Source organism: Clupea harengus, chromosome 8 (assembly GCF_900700415.2).
Source record: "Clupea harengus chromosome 8, Ch_v2.0.2, whole genome shotgun sequence".
Taxonomy (NCBI): domain Eukaryota; kingdom Metazoa; phylum Chordata; class Actinopteri; order Clupeiformes; family Clupeidae; genus Clupea; species Clupea harengus.
Window position 1 is genome coordinate 19710142 of NC_045159.1, and position 15824 is coordinate 19725965.

General features: G+C 43.2%; 1 protein-coding gene across 2 annotated transcripts; it reads right to left on the reverse strand.

The window, feature by feature from the left end:
• Nucleotides 1-7778: 7778 nt before the first annotated feature.
• Nucleotides 7779-14215, reverse strand: tmem179bb (transmembrane protein 179Bb). Of its 2 annotated transcripts, XM_012840114.3 has the most exons (5): nt 13812-14214; nt 12375-12571; nt 9755-9892; nt 8662-8740; nt 7779-8095 (listed from the first exon to the last, which is right to left on the reverse strand). In XM_012840114.3, the coding sequence occupies exons 1-5, from the start codon at nt 13914-13916 to the stop codon at nt 7952-7954; spliced, it is 663 nt and encodes a 220-aa protein (XP_012695568.2). In that variant the 5' UTR covers nt 13917-14214; the 3' UTR covers nt 7779-7951. The 2 variants fall into 2 exon arrangements, with proteins under 2 accessions (XP_012695568.2, XP_042564463.1); XM_042708529.1 differs by lacking the exon at nt 7779-8095 and having other exon boundaries at nt 8102-8740; nt 13812-14215.
• Nucleotides 14216-15824: the final 1609 nt, after the last annotated feature.

Genomic DNA, 15824 nt, shown 5'->3' on the forward strand with positions numbered 1-15824 from the left:
AGTCCTCCTGCGACCCGTGGAGAGCACCACTCACTCATTATGACAGCTCTGGTCCTGATCCGGTTCTGTTCTGGGCTGGATCAGGGGCTAATCCAAAACCATAGACAGATAGCATATATCTGTCAGCCATCATTAGTGTTTGTGCAGTGGTCCTGTAGTTAGCCCAATGTCTGGGCAGTGGTAGATAGCAAGCATATATCTGTCCGCTGGACCACCATCATCTTTAGTTTAGTAAGATATTAAGAAAATACAAATTCCTGGAATTTCTAAATCATATCCTTGGCATAGTCTACTTTAAAATATCATGATATTTATAGTTTATGATAGGCCTACTAGAAGGCTATCTAGGTGTAAATTGAAGACCAATGTTATTCACTGGTAACATCTATAAAACCTTAAGGGTGGGTGAAAATGACAAAAGAAGTATACACGAGTAAAGAAAAACAGCGGGCCGTTTGTCTGTAACTCACCAGCGAACCGCCCCGAAAACCGTCGTAGCAGCTCCGGGACGGACCAGTGGGCCGACAGCGGTGACAGAGAATAGGAGTGGAATGAGGCCCTCAGAAATATGTATTTATTTATTTAATGGAAATATAGACAAACCTGTGAACGTGCATGTTTGTGGCAGAGCTGGCAGCACAGATTAAATACCTATTACTCTACTGTTCTACTCTTATTTTATATTTTGCCTGTGTTTACAAACAGACACACACTTTCTTAGTAGGGGATTATGCTCGTTACGCTGTTTTGCGTAATTTCGAAAAACAAACTCTTGTGCCTGCGTTAGCCTCCCAGTTGGAGGTATTGTTTCTATAAACGGATTGTGTCCATAGAAACTCAACCCACACATTGTACGACGGTATGGAAGAGGCGCTACACTGTTCTAGCACATAAACCAGGCCTACACTACAGCGCCACCTTGTGTTGTAATGATGGGACAACAATCATAAGCAGCTGAACGTGACTTGACATTTGTCATGATATCCCTTGCAGAGGACGTACCATTTCCCGAAGCCTGGCCATAAGCCTGTTGACTGATTATTTTAATGACTACAATAACTTGCAGTTTATGAGCAGTCGAGCGTAACCGTGTTGATATTTGTCGGGAGGATTACACGTTTGAAGTTGCTAAGATGTCATACGTCAGGGTTGTCACCTGGTCACCAGTGCCCTTCTGAGACGTAACTGAGCTGATTTCTCGGTTTGTTGCTCTGGGAGACTCTCCCCTCCCCCATCCCGTCACCTCCACCGGGACTCCCGCCCTCCCTCGCCACTTAATCAGGCTCTGAGGGAAAGGGACAGCTCGGTTATCGTCACATATCAGCAGTCAGCTACACTGCCGCTGAAATTACTGCAGAGAGAGTAGAGGACAGCGAAGGACAGAGCAAAAGCAGGAGCAGGAGCAGAGGAGGGGGTAGCATTACATCAACTCCGCATTCATGAGCAGTCAGGTAAGAGTGCCAGACCCGTGTTCCACGGCTGAGTGAGGTACCGCAGAGGCACAAACTTCCCATGCACCCCCCCCCCCCCCCCCCCCAACTAGATGTTTCTCTTTAGTCCTAAGGTATAGGGTCCGTGTGTGGTGACAGCAAACAAACCACACTGTAAAGTGGATGAATGAGATTGAGGGTGAAATGTTGATTTGCTTAATTTGCTCTTGACAAGATGTGTTCTGCATGTGTGTGTTTGTAGTGAGATTCCTGTCAAGAGTTCCTATGTAAATTCTGAGATGGTGGAAACCATCGCCTGACTCAGATGTGGCTCTGACCAGGTGATGTTCCAGAGTAAGATAGATCATTTTTGGGATACTGGGCTGTTACTCTTGTGTGAAGAGTTTCGTTACAGTGTTAAGTTATATAGTTTTACGCAGAAGAGAAGATAAGACTAGATCACTGCTAAGTGTACTGATAGTAAAGGAGATCTATTCTGGTCTGGCTTATGTTTGACCTAAAACCCATCCTCCATTATACTGCAGATGAATAGGCTGGTCAGACCATCTACAACAGATATTCATCTTCTTTCTTCTTCTTCGGTCTTCTTGAAACTGATGTAGATATTGATATTGCATTATAGGAGTTCTGCAACTGCATTTGTTCACATTCAGGGTCACTGTATAAGAAAAATAGCCTGGTAACTATTGTAACTCTTCATAAATACCAGAGCTCGTGTAACTAGTTCAGTCTTTTCCATTCACTGCGGGAGACACAGACATTAAGACAACAGACAACAGAGAGAGGGAGATGTGGGAGAGAGGGAGACAGGGAGAGAGGGAGACAGGAAGGTGAGGCAAGGGAAATAATCTGGGAGTAATCAGCTTGCAGCCTTCTTCTAGATGAAAGGACTTACTGTCATGCCACGGCTTCAAAAACACACACACGCACGCACATGTACACACACACACACACACTTTAAATCAGGATCAAGGTGGCCATTTACACTCACAGGTGTCTCATAGGCCACCCCCCTTCCCACACATACCCATCCACACACACACACACACACCCATCCACACACACACACACTGCAAAGTCCTGATATATCTTTATTAAATGTATAGACGGGCACTGGCATGCTGTTGCTCCTCGTTTAAGTCAGGTCTGGCAAAGCCGCATGTATCCCTGTGTTCAACAGGTGGCCCATGCCAAAGCATGGCGACATCCATAACATCAAAACATCAAAACATATACAGAGCCATTCATTATCTTCCCAAGAGAATACTGCTGTTGTTTTGTTGCTGTTGTTGTCTTGTTCTTTTGTTGCTGTTGTTGCTTTTATAGTAATAATAACACTATGTTTTGGCCACACTGCACATGAACGGTCATGCCAATTAAAGCTATTTGAATTTGAAAATTTGAATACACATAACCTGTATACTCAGAGACCTTTAGTTGTGCTCACTAAAGGCCGAAATATACTTCTACGACTCCGTGGTCACGCAGTTGCCTCGACGGACTTGTTTTAATTTATGGTTCTCCGACGGTTGTGGGTGTTGCAAAGCATTTAAAAAAAAAAAAAAATGGCAGACCAAACTCCGTAGATGGTCGTATTTGTACATAAAAGTTGTCTGTTCGACTTTTTTGGCTTTGATTTTTTTAAAGTTACAGAGAAATAGACTGTACAATGTAAAAACCCTGTTATTGTAACTGAAAAATACGTCTGAGCGGATTTGCGAGGTGTCTGAGCCAGCTATCTAATGTTAGCATGCTACTACCCACAAGGTAAAGCAGCAGTCAGAAGTTTTGGTCTTAAACTAACTTAAAGGCTTGCAAAAACCTTGCAAACACCAACAAAATAGTTACAAATAAAAGTTTGTTAGCATGATAACTGGTGTCTTTTGGCGATGTAGTTGCCGATGGCATGCTATCTTACATTTTTCACGGTACAGAACTACCTAGTGCATAACCTGGGAGGTTAGCGGGAATGATAGGTGTGTTTAGCTGTCCTTCCTGCCCTTAAAAAATTGCATCAAAAAGTGTGAACTTCCTGAATACTGTTGCTTTATGGCAGCTTTCATTTCTTGAAAGGCACATTCTCCTGCCGACCCCCAGGGGGCGATGTCTCAGGAGGTGGACACCCTGGGGCCACGGGCGGAGGCTCTGCTGGCGCTGGCCACCCAGCTGCAGAGCCAGTGCCGGGAGCAGAGTGAGCGGACGGCGGTCCTGGTGGCGCAGCTGCGCGGGGAGGCCCACGGCCTGCACAGGCTGGATGATGAGGCCCAGCAGGACATGTCGGAGATGAAGCAGCATCTGGACGAGCTCTGGGACACCAAGATGGCCTTTGACGCCAAAGAGAGGCAGGCCAGGAAGCTCAGCAGGCAGTTCTGAGAGTGCGCGCGCACACACACACACACACGCACACACACGTTTACAGAGAGGAGAGTCCAGCAGGCCAGGAAGCTCAGCAGGCAGTTCTGAGAGTGCGCGCGCACACACACACACACACACACACACGCACACACACGTTTACAGAGAGGAGAGTCCAGCAGGCCAGGAAGCTCAGCAGGCAGTTCTGAGAGTGCGCGCGCACACACACACACACACACACACACACACACACGCACACACACGTTTACAGAGAGGAGAGTCCAGCAGGCCAGGAAGCTCAGCAGGCAGTTCTGAGAGCGCGCACACACACACACGCACACACACACACACACACACACACGTACGCACACGCTTACAGAGAGGAGAGTCCAGCACCTGTAAAAGGTTCCATTCTCTGTCAGAGAGTAGGTGAGAGGAGATGCTTAACATTTTTCACATAAAGAACCTTTTCTTTCCACTGCTGAAAACTGCTATAAGGATGATGACGAGACAGCTTTAAGATGTGTGTGAACGTGGGCTAGATGAAGCACTCCTGTGGTACCTCCCCACTGTTAAGCACAACGCTGCTACTGCCAGAGAATAATGGAAAAATCTCTAAAAGCTAAAGTTGGTAACGCCAGGGTTTTATCTTTTGACGTTATAACAGTTTTCGGTTGTGGGGAACCTTTACGATACTCAATGACCCTTTCTTCCAATAAAGGGCTGTTTTAAAATATTTTTCAGATTTAACAGAAACTTGGCGAGCCTGTCTTTTTGGGGTGTGCACACATACTCCCCTAACGGGGCTAAAGGAATGGCTAATGTAATCAGCTGTAGAGTTCCAGTGTACAGAAGGGTTTAACAGTGCAGTCCAGGTTTAATTAAAGGTCATGAACTAAAGCGGAGCGTATACACTAATTAAGTTGCCCTTTCATTCCTTGCAGTCATATGAAAAAAGATATTCATGAATGTTGTTAAACATCAGGCCTTAATCTTTCATCTTTCACACAAGTATATTTCATTTGTGAGGCCAGCCATGCAATCTTTAAAACCCAAACTGTACCACAGAGAGGTAAGGCTTTGTAGAATATTGATGTTGAGTTAGTTCATGTTTACTCACTTTGTAGAATATTGATGTTGAGTTAGTTCATGTCTACTCACTTTGTAGAATATTGATGTTGAGTTAGTTCATGTCTACTCATGGAGAACAAAACTAGATTCCATGGTCCGTCAGAAATAATGGGTCAGTACATCTGTACATGGTTGTATTTGTGATTTAAAAACATAAAACCCCTAGAGGCAAGTACAAAATCCTCCATTATACTGGAACACATCAGTAACAGTGGCAGTGGATACGTTACAAAGGAGATCTATGGTCTTGCAGCTACACATGATATTACAAATGTTGGTGTGGATTTCACTGTATGAACTCATTTTTATTCACAACTTAGATTTTATTGGTATGTGTAGATTCCTTTAAATGCATTTGTGATCCATTCAGTTGAGCAAAACCTTCCTAAATAGGGAGCAACGATAAACTGTATGTGTTGTTCATGTACCTCCTATCTCTGAGGAATTACATTTCTTCTGATAAATAAACTCCTCTGATGACTGTTGACTGCAGCATTCTGCCCTCTCTTAAATATAATACACCCCATCCCCACACCTCCCTCATGTCCACTGACACCCCAACCCCACACCTCCTCCCTGACACCCCAACCCCACACCTCCTCCCTGACACCCCAACCCCACACCTCCTCACTGACACCCCAACCCCACACCTCCTCACTGACACCCCAACCCCACACCTCCCTCATGTCCACTGACACCCCAACCCACACCTCCTCACTGACACCCCAACCCCACACCTCCTCACTGACACCCCAACCCCACACCTCCCTCGTGTCCACTGACACCCCAACCCCACACCTCCTCACTGACACCCCAACCCACACCTCCTCACTGACACCCCAACCCCACACCTCCTCACTGACACCCCAACCCCACACCTCCTCCCTGACACCCCAACCCCACACCTCCTCCCTGACACCCCAACCCCACACCTCCTCACTGACACCCCAACCCCACACCTCCCTCATGTCCACTGACACCCCAACCCCACACCTCCTCACTGACACCCCAACCCCACACCTCCTCACTGACACCCCAACCCCACACCTCCTCACTGACACCCCAACCCCACACCTCCTCACTGACACCCCAACCCCACACCTCCCTCATGTCCACTGACCCTGACACCCCAACCCCACACCTCCTCACTGACACCCCAACCCCACACCTCCTCATGTCCACTGACCCTGACACCCCAACCCCACACCTCCCTCATGTCCACTGATCCTGACACCCCAACCCCACACCTCCTCACTGACACCCCAACCCCACACCTCCCTCATGTCCACTGACACTGATAATTCTGATGATAATGGCGCTAAACAGTATCCAGTATTTGGGTCTTGGTTGTGTCTTGGTTCTGTGCAATGCATGTGGAACACTTTAGTAGTTGCTTTTCATTCCAGATGTAGCGGTGGAAAACTTTTGCCTTGAACTTAAGTACTTAAGTGTGTCACATACAAACAGGCTATTTCACATGTGTCCAAACCCATGCAAACACATCACTCCTGTCAATGAAACAATTAAATGTATGAATGACTATAATTTCACCCAAAAAATATGTTAATCCTGATTAATCTCTATAAACATAACTTGCAACTGTGTGAACTTTTTTTGAGTGTAGAAAAGTGTAGAAATATAGTGAGGTGAGGTTGCCTAGCAACAGTGAAGCCCAACTTCTTATCTGTACCAAAGGCCATACAGACCATACAGTCAGCCAAACTATATGTATGTGTGTGTGTGTGTGTGTGTGTGTGTGTGTGTGTGTGTGTGTGTGTGTTCTAGGGCTGCAACTAACGATTATTTTGGTAATCGATTAATCTATCGACTATTTTTTCGATTAATCGACTAATCTAATGATTATTTCCCCTAGCAAATTAAAATAACGACTCAAAATGTTGGAATTTGAATTTCAAATGTATTTGAGTAACAAATGTAATCATAATACATAAATTAAATAGTAATACAAATTAAAGTGCAAATATGCTTTTAAAAGTAAAGAGAAAGTGCAAATAAAGTTTTAAAAGTAACTCAAATTAGCAATCAAGCCTCTGCAAGTGCAAAATAACGCAAGAATAACTGGGCTGCAAGTGACATTCAAATTCAACTTATGAAATATATATTTTTTCCACAATCTTTTGTTTGAAGAATGCTAAGTGGAGGAGGTTAACTATTCAGAACAAACGAAAATACAGGCTACTCTGATAATTCACTGATTTACTACATTGCACTTAACATTTATGAAATAGCGTTAGCAAGCATCCTCCATGAGACGTTCTGTTTTCCAACATGTAAGCTTAAACCTTACTATAAGTTATAGATATATCATATATGTCTATGATAATTGCTGCTAGACACTCACTGTTCTTGTGCTCCCACAGCTCATTCTCTTTGAAATACTGGAATAGTGCTTCTTTAACTACTAATAATTGACCATCATTGAGAAAAATGAAGAAAGAAAACTTTTCTGTTAGCCATATCTCATATGCAGCAGCTACTAAAGCTAGCTTTGTTTATTGTTTCCATGGTAACATGAGCCGTCTCAGAATAATTTGCTTTTCAGTCGGCCATTTCTGATATGCAGCACATGAAGGTACGAGAACGGAGGGCAAAGAAAACGGTGCATGATTTGTATGCTAGGCTATTTGCAGATTCTGTTCCATTTTTCTCAATGATGGTCAATTATTATTAGTTAAAGATGCACTATTTCGCACTTCCTATAGTGCATTGCAATGCCGAATGAAAATTACCGGTAGCTCTGCTAGCGTCTGCCAAAAAAAAAAAAATATATATTTTATGACGCGTCGACAATAAAAATCATCGTCGACAATTTTTCATAATCGACATCGTCGATTACGTCGACTAATCGTTGCAGCTCTAGTGTGTTCATGTGTGTGTTCATGTGTGTGTTGATTTGGGGTCCCCTTTCACTGAGGTCACGAGATGGTCGTGGGAAGGTCATTTTGAGAAATTACGAGAGGCAGTTGAGGTCACCCGAGGGTCATTGGGAGGTTGCTTTAAGCTCGTGTTGGGCGGTGGAAGAAGGGCTCTCTTTCGGCTGCGTTCCAGTCCGCCCCCCTGAACCCGGCGCCGTGACGACGTTGCACCCCTACCACGGCAACGATCAACACCCAGAAGAAGAAGTTCACCCACACCGACATCTGAGGGAAAAAAAACAGACAACGGAAGTCCACAAATCCTTTCATCACATAGATACCTGTTTGACAGACAGGCCACCAGAAAAGCCAAGGACAGCTACTACTACTCCCTCCATATGTTAACTCCTCAAGGTCAAATTTCAATGTTCTAATTTACAGTATTAATAGTATATTTCATATGATAAGTTGAGTGTTAGGATGTCTTTTTTAAAGTGAATGTTCACTAAAATATTAACCAGTTAGATACTTTTTATACAGTAGGCCCACCCCTCTCCCCAAACTGCTACTGTTCATCTAGTAGTTTCACCATCTGTTTGTAGAATTGTCACTATTCATCTAAAATTATATTTAATACAACTGGTGTAGTTGTGTTATAGTGATCCACTGGTGTAGTTGTGTTTATAGTGATCCACTGGTGTTAGAGTGATCAACTGGTGTAGTTGTGTTGTAGTGATCAACTGGTGTAGTTGTGTTATAGTGATCAACTGGTGTAGTTGTGTTGTAGTGATCAACTGGTGTAGTTGTGTTATAGTGATCAACTGGTGTAGTTGTGTAGCGTCATGACAGACCTCAGCTCTGTGGAGTTCTGAGGAGAACTGATTCCCAAAGTAGGGGCTCGCCCAGGTCTTATTCTCCGCTTCCTCGCAGCTGGAACACAAGCACAGGTACACATAAAGGAACATAAAGGAACATAAAGGAACAAACAAAACCAAAGAACATAAAAAAGAAAAAATGGGAGCTTAAAAGGGAAAATGATACATACATATATACATATACACACACACACACACACACACATACATACAAACTGCAGATTTCTTCCACAAAACAAAGGCCTCAGCATACAATTCTAAAAATGTATAAAAAATAAATATTTTGAATTTGAAGCAGCATTAAAATAGTTCTACTCTCATTGTGTAGTAGATTCACCTCTGTGTAAAACCCATGTACGATGAGATACATGGCGTGCCATTTTTACACAGTATACTGTAGGTCTCATAATAAATGAATTCATTAAAAAGTGACGCCTCTTGTGATATGGGTCCCTGCAATAACACAAGGTCAGCTGTGGACTTTAATGTGGGTCAGAGAGACAGTGCTTGGGGAGCCTCTGCTGAATGCAGTGTGCAAATAAACCCATCTTTGTGCACGTACACAAGGACACTTAAGGACATTACTGCAGCAGAAAAAGATAGTGTGACCACAGTGTCCTCTAGCTTCACCCTGCCGAGCAATACCAGGGATTAGAGCCATAAAACGACATCCAAGTAACCCGTCAGTGACAAAGAAAATGATATCGGCCTACTTTTACACATACCATATAAAAATACTGAGCCATATGTATGGGGTAAATATATTATGTGCATCTTGTGACATCAGAGATAAAAAAAAAATGCATTTTTGTGCCCTCTGGTATACAACTAGGACAGACCCTCTACTCTGTTGTCAAAACGAATCAATTCACACTGAGGATCAATGTACTCTCAAGCCAGTCATGTGATCTGGTTTTCAAACTGTCCTCTCGATCCAGCAATGGAGTGATGTGAGACCTGCAGCTTTAGTCATAAAAGCGTACGAAGGGTTTTGAAAATAAGACAGAGAGCATACTTAAAAACATCACACACACACACACACACACACACACACTCTGACTTGCCTTACCTGGAGAGGGAGGGCAGTGTCTGCAGGATGGAGATACACAGGTGCTCTCGGCCAATACGCAACACACACCCCGACACCAGCAGGAAAAACACCACCGCCCCACACAACACCAGAGTCATGTTCAACCCAGACCTATCCCTGCAAACACACACACACAATCAAGATGGAGAATCATACTGGACTTATGTGTGTGTGTGTGTGTGTGTGTGTGCAATGGTGCCACGGTGCCACAATGTGCACACAGGGTTCCCACGCTTGCCTTGAAAAAAAATTCCATGCTACCTCCTGATTTTCCAGGTACCATATTAAGTGATGATATATAGGCCCCTGAAGCTTTCCGACCCCATCCGCACTCCCCTCACGCTCCTGTCTTCTCTTCCTACTCTTCTCAACTCCTCTTCACACTTCTCCCTTTTCCTCTGTTATCCTCTACTCTCTTCTCCTCCTCTTTCATCTTCTCCCCTCTTCTCTTCCTCCTCCCTCTTTCCTTCTGTCCCCTACTGGCAATCCAGTCCTTGTATTGGGAGTCATCTTTCCAATAGGACTTGAATCTGCAGCGTGTCATTGTCACTCACTCCTGTAATGCATCACACATTTGAGACTATGAGTCTTACGTAGAAGGGGTAGTATGCCTACTCTTACTCTGTAAAAGCTTTTGTTAATCAAACTAATGAACCTAAAAGGGAAAACATAAGGCTGGTTCCCCTGTGCTTCCTCAGTACAGCAACCTCACTAGTAAGCTTAGCTTAAGAGTATAGATGTATAGAATCAGTCTGGTCATGATCAATGATTTTTCAAAAATGTCTCACCCCAAATGTTCCTATTTAGTAGTATAATTTTTTTAAAGAAAGAAAACGAAAAATCACAAAATAGCTAAAAGTAGATAATGTTACAAAATTGATCAAGACTAGACTGGTCATGTCAACAACATGGGATCATCCATTTCTATCTACAGTAAAAGCTGTTCACATGTAAAGGGTTTTTATAAACTCATCTTAATTCTGTGCTCAATAGTTTCATTTTATTACTATTTTACACATCATCCAATAAAAATTTCCAGGACAACTGTTTCAATTGTGTTGCTCAGTTTCCATGACTTTTCCAAACCTGGAAAATGAAAAAATAAATTCCATGTTTTCCATGGTTTCCAGGTACCGTGGGAACCCTGGCACAGTAGGGTTTCTACAAAAATAATGTTATTTAATTCTTCTTCTGCCCAACCATTTTTTAACATTACCACATTATATTCAGTAACCGTGAATTATTTTTGACAATATTTTTTTATAACAGCAAATTGATGTCAGTGTATTCATCACATGGCCTATTCAGCTCTCATTTCCCTCATTTACAGCAACCAGAGCTGAACACCCAGAGGGCCCAACCAGAGCTGAACACCCTTAGCAACCAGAGCTGAACACCCAGAGGGCCCAACCAGAGCTGAGCACCCTTAGCAACCAGAGCTGAACACCCTTAGCAACCAGAGCTGAACACCCAAAGCAACCAGAGCTGAACACCCAAAGGGCCCAACCAGAGCTGAACACCCAAAGGGCCCCACCACCGATGGCTGACAGCCAGCCCACCCCAGTCCTCACCGGCAGCAGGACACACCCTGCCACACACCACACACACACACACACACACACACACACACACACACACACACACACACACACACACACACACACACACACACACCCTTCCACACACACACACCTTGCCTCACACACACACAAACACACCCTGCCACACACACACCTTGCCACACGCACACACACACACACACCTTGCCTCACACACACACAAACACACCCTGCCAAACACACACCTTGCCACATGCACACACACATGAGGAGAGGCTAGGACAGCCCATTCCCTCCACAGTAAAACTACACATGGAGCCAGAGCAGTGACATTAGTACTGAACCGGGTGTCTCTAGTGACATTAGCTCTGCACCGGGGTGTCTCTAGGCAGAGCAGTGACATTAGCACTGCCCAGTGTCTCTAGGCAGAGCAGTGACATTAGCACTGCACCGGGGAGTCTCTAGGCAGAGCAGTGACATTAGCACTGCCCAGTGTCTCTAGGCAGAGCAGTGACATTAGCACTGCCCAGTGTCTCTAGGCAGAGCAGTGACATTAGCACTGCACCGGGGAGTCTCTAGGCAGAGCAGTGACATTAGTACTGCCCGGGGTGTCTCTAGGCAGAGCAGAAAATGAGACACGCCATTACTACAGAAACAACTATCAGCACAAGACATCACGTAGAGCTATGCCGCATAATAAACAACAGCAGTTAATTTAATTCCATAAACAGACTAGCAGGGTGTAAGAGTAGTGATCTCCCTCGACAGAATAGAAAACCAGAAAATAACTGTCTTCAAGTGCACAATGTAGTATGGCTTCAAACAACAGTTTTTTTCCCCAAAGAACAGCCTGCCAATGTGTGGAGAATCACCACATTACTAGGGATCTCTCTAGACACAACACTTGTCATCTTTACTACAAAAACAATTCCCACAAGAAAAACAAACAAACACCAGACATTCTCACACTTCTACTCAGGTAAACATAGCCGAGTGTGTGCAGAGGAAAGTGTGATGCGAAGGCGTGCCGCTCTGCTCGCCTGTTTGCGTCCTTGTCCACACAGCTGGTATACATCCAGTAGAGGATGAGGGAGAAGCAGTAGATTGACACGCACACGGAGATGGCCGACACGAAGTAGCAGAGCGACGGTGAGCTAGAGCTCTCCATGACCAGGCTCTGGTCGGAGGCGTTCAGGTGGACACTGCCATAGAGGATGCATCTCCCTGCAAAGTGACCCTGCAACGGAGAACAGCACGGGTCGGCAGTCTTAAACATCTCATCTCAATATGTATCCAAACAATGACAACAATGTGAGTTTATTTATTAATAACACATTTGTAGGCCTTACCAAAACCTGTGGACACAAACTTTCACACACACACACACACGCACATATATATATATATATATATATATATATATAGTGAGCGTAAAAACAATACATGCTATGCTACATATGCTATGCAAACATAATTTATGTGCTCCATGTTACTATTTTAATAATAGTAAGCTTGGCTGTGTACTTTTTGACCTCTGCTCTTCTCTGTTTTTGCTATAGCATGTGGCTCTAATGTGGTGAGTGCTAGAACTGCTGACCTAGGTGTGGACAGGCTATCCAGCACACTGGGCTCACTGTCTATGTGTTCACAAAAAATGTGTGGTCTGACTTTTCAAATGCTTGGAATGTGCTGAGCTGCCATTCATGACCTTAAGAACAGGCTAACAGCTAATCTAACCGCTAACAGCTAATCTTACAATCAACCATGACACATGGCACACTTCAACTAACTTAATCTGAAATAAAAAATATCAGGTTTGTTTGGTTTTTCTTCTTCTCCTAATAAATCATGTAGGGTCATTTAAAACCACAACAAATTATCTATTAAATTCACAAACTATCTGTTAATTTTAGTCTTGGTCTATGCTTACAATTTCCCTAACTTTGTCACCCACATAGACATTAGGCTAAAAAGTGTGTTGTAATACCTAGGGTGTAGGAGTCATTCCTGTCACTACGATCATATCAGAGGACTACACATCTAGTTCAGTCACATCCAGCGCGTTACATTCAGATCATCTTAGTCGAGACTGTCGCGAGAAACCTGGGCCCGTACTCATAATGCATTTAAAGGTATTTAAATAGCTCCAGGCCGATTTAGGAGAAACTCCTAAAAATAATTGGCGTGTCAGTCTTTGTCGAGAGAACTCCTAACTCACTTTAAGACCAACTCTCCGACGGAAAATGTCAGTTGTTTCATTCCACGTCGCAATGTTATGGAATGCAAATGCAGAACTTTAGCCGTAAGATGCTTGAATATGGGGCCAGAGCTTCCCGCGTCCTAATAATTTTGCTCAAATGTTCTAGTCCGAACACCGTTTACTATGCATTACTGTCAAGAAGCGGTTCTGAGCGTAGACAGATAGCTACAGGTGATGTTAGGCCACCCACCTGCACCTGTGCGAGGTGTTGTCTTACCTGATTGATTGTCAGCGAGGCCGCAGCGATGATCCCGCAGATGAAGCAGCCCGCGTATAAAACCAGCTCCAGCACCAGAAGCCACGGTAGCGCCATCACAAACATCTTTGCGCTCTCTCAGCCGAGTCGAAGCAGGACGGCAGCAGAAACATTCATTCCGCATTATTTGCGAATTTGAACAACAATGGAGTCGTTGATGACAATATTGTTACCCATGAATTCCTAGTAGTTTAGTCCTAATTGCCTAAATGACATGGCATGAATTTGACGCTTAAATGCTTGACAGTTGTAGTACAAGTCCGAGTTTTCTCTAATAGCTGGATGGAAATTTATTTCCTGTTTTAATTTTGGTATGTGGAGAGAACCTCGTGTTCAATCATCATGCGGAATGATTTAACGGTAATCCCTGGACCTGAAAGACAGAACAATTGAATGGTTTTATAGTCTTACACATTGCCTACTGCACTCATTTCTGTAGGCAAGTGGGTTTAACTTTATTTTAGATATTCATACAGGCATTCATGTAAAATATTATGATCCCTTTCAGATATGTTAATAAACTTAGTCTGACATGGAGTGGTTCATAAAATAAGTAACATAGGCCTTTACCAAACAGCCTGTTTGTAACAAAGTGGTTGTAAATAATTAGGCTTCAGGTTTTGCTTTGTGGCAGTGTTATAGATATTGGGGTGCTGTTAAATAGGGAAGGATGTCATCTTCGTGTATATAACCCTTTGTTAATTGTAATTATATGCTTACAATTTATGAAATGCTTAATATTTTAAAAAGTTGTAAGCTTTTTTACAACTACATTCACAACTTAGACTAAGTACACACATCACAGTTTCCTTGTGCTGGGGACACAACGAGCTACTGATTTCTGGGGGTTTCATTAATTATGAGACTTTGAGGTATGGTAACATCCCAGAACAGGATGTGAGAAATATAATAAAACAAATATCTTATAAGACATCTTATGAGAAAAGGTACGACAGCCTTGAGCTGGCTTATTAAAACTGTCAGTCAGGCCGCATGAGGTCTTGGGAGATTTGTTCCCCAGTTGGAGGATCAGTAGGGGACGTTATCCTTTGATCTAGAGAGTCTAGACAGGAGAGAAGCTGGGGTAGGAACATGAAACACTGGGACAGAACCATGACTTCCAAATGTCAGCAGCCGTAGCGCAGAGTAGTTATTACATCCATAAGAATCTTTACGCAGGACATTTAGAGGTCAGAGTAATTATTACATCCATACGAATCTTTACGCAGGATATTTAGAGATCAGAGTAGTTATTATATCCATAAGAATCTTTACGTGGGACATTTAGAGGTCAGAGTAATTATTACATCCATACGAATCTTTACGCAGGATATTTAGAGATCAGAGTAGTTATTATATCCATAAGAATCTTTACGTGGGACATTTAGAGGTCAGAGTAATTATTACATCCATACGAATCTTTACGCAGGATATTTAGAGATCAGAGTAGTTATTATATCCATACAAATCTTTACGCAGGATATTTAGAGATCAGAGTAGTTATTATATCCATAAGAATCTTTACGTGGGACATTTATAGATCAGAGTAGTTATTACATCCATACGAATCTTTACGTGGGACATTTAGAGATCAGAGTATATATTACATCCATACGAATCTTTACGCGGGACATTTAGAGGTCAGAGTAGTTATTATATCCATACGAATCTTTTCGCAGGACATTTAGAGATCAGAGTATATATTACATCCATACGAATCTTTACGCGGGACATTTAGAGGTCAGAGTAGTTATTATATCCATACGAATCTTTTCGCAGGACATTTAGAGATCAGAGTAGTTATTACATCCATACGAATCTTTTCGCAGGACATTTAGAGATCAGAGTATATATTACATCCATACGAATCTTTACGCGGGACATTTAGAGGTCAGAGTAGTTATTATATCCATACGAATCTTTACGCAGGATATTTAGAGGTCAGAGTAGTTATTATATCCATACGAATCTTTA